This window comes from Aplysia californica, unplaced genomic scaffold (assembly GCF_000002075.1).
Source record: "Aplysia californica isolate F4 #8 unplaced genomic scaffold, AplCal3.0 scaffold00232, whole genome shotgun sequence".
NCBI classification, from domain to species: Eukaryota; Metazoa; Mollusca; class Gastropoda; order Aplysiida; family Aplysiidae; genus Aplysia; species Aplysia californica.
Window position 1 is genome coordinate 159,343 of NW_004797502.1, and position 4,957 is coordinate 164,299.

The 4,957-nt window shown below is 38.2% G+C and overlaps 1 protein-coding gene across 1 annotated transcript in view; it reads right to left on the bottom strand.

The window, feature by feature from the left end:
* The window catches only part of LOC101862352 (probable spore coat protein DDB_G0283555), a gene marked incomplete at its 5' end in the record, with an annotated part of 19,416 nt that extends 17,182 nt beyond the window's left edge, over positions 1–2,234 (bottom strand). Inside the window, 1 exon segment of the mRNA XM_005099981.2 lies at positions 1,932–2,234. Within this exon segment, the coding sequence (XP_005100038.1) occupies positions 1,932–1,991 (60 nt within the window).
* Between the last annotated feature and the right edge of the window lie 2,723 nt (positions 2,235–4,957).

A 4,957-nucleotide genomic window follows, 5' to 3' on the forward strand; every position in this document is an offset into this window, starting at 1 on the left:
TCCACCCCTCCACCTGTTAAAATATTTATTCATTTTGCCAATTGAAAAAATTAATTAATTAAAAAACAGACGTGTTGAAAACTTAAAAACTGAAAGAACCATAAATCCCTTGTACGAATTATTTCAGTCTGAATTTAACCAGACACTGCTAGAACAGACTACAAGAAATGAAAAAAAAAATACAAAAGAAATGGGGGGGGAAAAAAAAAACCCCAAAAAATGTCAAATGAGGCAAAACACGGGAAACATTTTTGCATGAAAAAGTAGGCTAAGAAACAAAAGTTCCCTACAGGTTTTGTGCAAAGAGTAGCAACATTTTCATTTGATGTATGGCCATGGCCCCTGCAGATTGCAAACAACATTTAATTAATTAAATGTACGCATTTTACACCCCACATCCGCAAAATGTTGTTAATTTAGGAGGCATACTTCAACCATGCCTGTCAAGACCAACCCGGTCTGTGAGGGATATATAACATCCCAGCAGATAGACAGAGACACTCAGTAAAAATTCTCCCCACTAGGGAGTCGAATTCGGGTCCCCTGCACATGACAGAGAGGGGCCGACCTGTGACACCACAGATGAGCCATCGTGGCGGTTAAAAGAAGGCAAGTGCATGAGGGTAGCAAAGGAAAAAAACAAGAACCCCACACCCACCACCCTTCTGAAATGGTAGGAAGCAACTCAAGTGAATAAATTGTCAACGTTGCACACAACAGAGGGACAAAAAAACTTGCACAAACTTGATCAGCGTCTAACTGTCCAGAAACTAATGATTTTTTAATCAAGACTTTATACAATTATGATTTTGCCATATATATATATATATACCAGTAATACCACTTTTTGGTAGACAGGGAAATCAAACTATTCAACAATACTTTAAAACATGAACAAAAAGGAAGAAGAAAAAAAAATCCCCAACAACATAATAATCTTAATAGTTTAATAGTGCCGCATGTGCAGGACAATGGCATAATTTGATAATGCCTTCATTAGAAGAAGAAGGAAGAAGAAAAAAAAATACCCAACAACATAATAATCTTAATAGTTTAATAGTGCCGCATGTGCAGGACAATGGCATAATTATACAAAACATTTCTTAGTTTTTAAAAAATATATAACGAATTTCGAGACGGAGAAATCCCGTAAAGCATACCTCGTGTCAAACTAAAATTTCAAGGCCCGCGGGCTGCATAGAGCCGACGAATATTTAAACTAAAACCCAGGGAGAGTTTTAGATGGTCTATCCTGAGAATCTCCGTTACGCAGAGCCTTACTCCAAACATAAATGAACTTGTTGCCAAGAAACGATGCCAAACATCCAGCTCTGACAAACTGGCGTAAAAGCAAAAATTGGTAAGCCTAAATCTGTTGTCATTATATAACTTTTGGCTATTTTAATTCATATAATTGTTTAAAAGCTATATTTTTCCACTGCTCAATGAGTGTATATCCAAGTTCTTTAGCAACTTTTAATTAACTATAATTTGAGTTTGGCCACCTAATTTAAATGACTGCCTTTTCCCCGACAGATTTAGCCATAAACAACCGTAATGTTCGGGTGCACTGCTCTTTACATTATTTTGCCACAGGATCTCGTTATTTTAAGTTGTTTTTTCTGGAATAAAATCGGGAATGCATGACAAAACTACTATGTTCTATCTGCAGAAACTGAATAAGGTATGGCGCAGCAGGCTCAAACTCATTTAACTTAGTAAACATTTGTCGCAGAACACTCCTGTATTGATATTATTATTAATTACTATTATTATTTTTTTGATCTGATATTCGTAAGTTACGTAGAAAATGTGTCAATATTGTAGCTAATGTTATGCTTAAATCACTGTTCTATATATCGTTAATGCTCCAACGAGAAGATAACATTTTTATTTTAAAAGTTTGTGATACTACAATGTGTTGCACTTACAGCAGGAGTTGTTTGACAAACCACCGAGTGAACGACGACGAGGAAGACCAGAATCCTCATTTTCCCCCAAGAATATGCAGCCTACACTGAGCAACAAACCCCAGCACTGACTTGCAGAATAAAAGTTATGGAAAGCTCAGGCTTCAACGTCGCTGTATGTATCTTGTGTACAGGAGCCCCCCACCAACTCCCCATCTCCACCGATCCACGACCTACTTTTCTGAAATAATGGACAATGGAGAACAAGCGGTGATAATAAAAAGGCTGACAATCCTGTCCACACTCAAAAGTCTCCCCCCCCCCCTTTTCCGTTTTTCCATCCGGTGTCTAGGGTGCTGAGGATGAGCTCTCCACTGTGAGGAAAAAGACACCAGTTCGATTCCAAGAGGGGAAGTTCATGTTAATTTATCGAGCACCTGCGTCTTTACTTTCCAGTGAGGGGTGTTGTTATTGTTCAGCCTGGGTTGGCCCTGACATGCGAGTCCGAAGTAGCTTGCTTAATCCTTGGCATACTTTCGTTGACTGATTGATGGATTGATTGATTTTTAAATATATTTATTATTCTTTTTTATTTATTTACTTGTGTATTTGTTTATCTATTTGTTTATTTATTTATTTTTTTAATACATTTTTTTGGGCTGGGAGATTACACAATTAAATATCTATGTAAAACATTACATAGGTAAGGTGATATTAAAATCAGAGAAAACGCCGTAACAGCTAAACAAATGCGTGAAAAAAAAGGGGAAAAAAAGATTTATGGTCTGTTGTCAATAATACAATATATATATATATATATATATATATATATATATATATATATATATATAATGTGTTATATATATATGCACAGATAAAGGACGCTACACTAGTCTCGGTGTAGTCGAGTACGTGTGACCCCCCTCCTCCTCTCTCTCCATACCCTCCCTCCCTGCCCCCACCCCCTTATTCTTTATTTGGTTCAAAGTGAGTCGAATGGCGTGCTCCATAGTGAACCGGAAGTACGTCAGCGTGCATGATCTAGGATAGTATTATAGGACGCCTATTCACAAATCACTCAGGCCTACAATACATTATTGAGAATGGTAAAAATAGCTAGATTTAAAGCCCCTTTCAACACTATTATGTTATTTATGAGGAGGGACCTCTGATTTTATCGTCCATCTTTGAAATGACAGAGCCAAATTATATGAAACTCGTGTAAAGATCCTTTCCCAAGGGCACATCGTTTGACCGAGCTGAGGCTCAAACGCCCGAACCAGCAATGTCACGATTATGGGTCCGGTAGCCTAACCACCACTTCGCTACCTAAGAATTACAAAAATATCTCAACATTACCTAGTTTTAACAATTTTTAAGTTTTACAAGTCAAACTTTTTCCAATGACTGAATAAGCTTAGGATTTTGATAGAGCAGATAGAACATTACAATTTGATTTCTGACCTCATGGTATTAGTAACTCAAAACCATCGATGGCAGACAGAACCTTGTAATTCTAAGGTAGCGACTATAGTCTCTATCTAGGATAGTATTATAGTACAAGTTCATGTAAAGTGCCTTTCTCAAAGACACAATGTCGGACCGAGTTGAGGCTCGAACACCCGAGCCCGCAGTCTTACGATTACGGACCCGGTTGCCTAGCCACTAGGCCACTGACGCCTACGATGTATCACAATAAATAATATTCTATTTCGTGACGCACGGGCCTGAAACAATAGGTGTGCTCTCTCTCTCTCTCTCTCTCTCTCTCTCTCTCTCTCTCTCTCTCTCTCTCTCTCTCTCTCAAGGTCTCACCCTCTAAAAACACAGACACCCGTGAGAACTTCCAGCTGCTGCTGCTTTTGTGTTCATATTGGCAATCGTTTCTGATGACAGGGAAACATGAATGTTATGGGATGCAGCACGCAGAATCCTCCACTGTGTCAATTATTTATCCATCCGTCATCGTGTTGAATAAAACGGCGCATGAGATGATGTCAATAAATAGAGCCGAAAAAAAAGCTTTGTGATAATATAGATTGTTGATGAAGGTGTAAGCGGTGAAAATGCTTGTGGCAAAATGCCACAAAAATGTCAGCCTAACAATAATATCCGGTATTTTTACATCGCTTAGATTGTTTCCAACTATCTTAAAAGTACATGGTAATAATCAATTATAAAGAGCATTAGAATTTGCGAAAATTCCCACTCTACAGCCAGCTGTAAGCCATACACTTTGCAACGGCAACCTGTATTATTACTCAAGTAGACCTGTTAGCATTCTGAAAAAAATCAACTTCCTGGGAAGCATACAGTGTAAACTGCCATTTTAAATGCTCTTAAACACTATTGAAATTGAGGATAGTATTGTCAACGACACAGACGGTTATGTCTACAAACGCAGCAATAAGAGCAGTGATGAAGCCTACCGCTAATAACGATGGAAACGACGATACCAGCAACGACATGGACCGAAACGTCAACAACAGTGGTAGTGGTCCATGAATTCTTATCACCAAATGATCTACACAATAATATTTATTCTTATCCTCCCCTTAGCCTCAACACAATTTTGATCTTCTTGGAGGTTGGCTGCCTCCACCCTGCCTGTTTGGCCCAATCCATGCTGCATTTGACACATCATCCCCCAGACAGACGGGATTCTCGCTCCGATTTGAGAGTAGAACTCATGTCTTCCGAGTGCAAGGGTGAAAAGCCACTGGCTATTGCAGTCCAATTATCGTTAGTCTGATGTAAGTTCGAGTTGGGAGTAAAGAGAAAGACACTGACATGAGAACAATGAATTTTTATTCTATTTTATGATGGGAAAATGCTAGGTAATGAACAGAAACAGCATAGGAATAGTTCATAAGTTATATGAAGTACTAAACAGGTTACCATAAAAAATGCTATTATTAATTGTTGGTCTGACAAGTGTGAATAAAGGCCCATCATTTAGAAGTGTAGATCTATTTATCATTTTAAGACGACTTTATAGGCCACAACAAAATCACATGTTTACGCAAACTACCATAATCAAGACAACA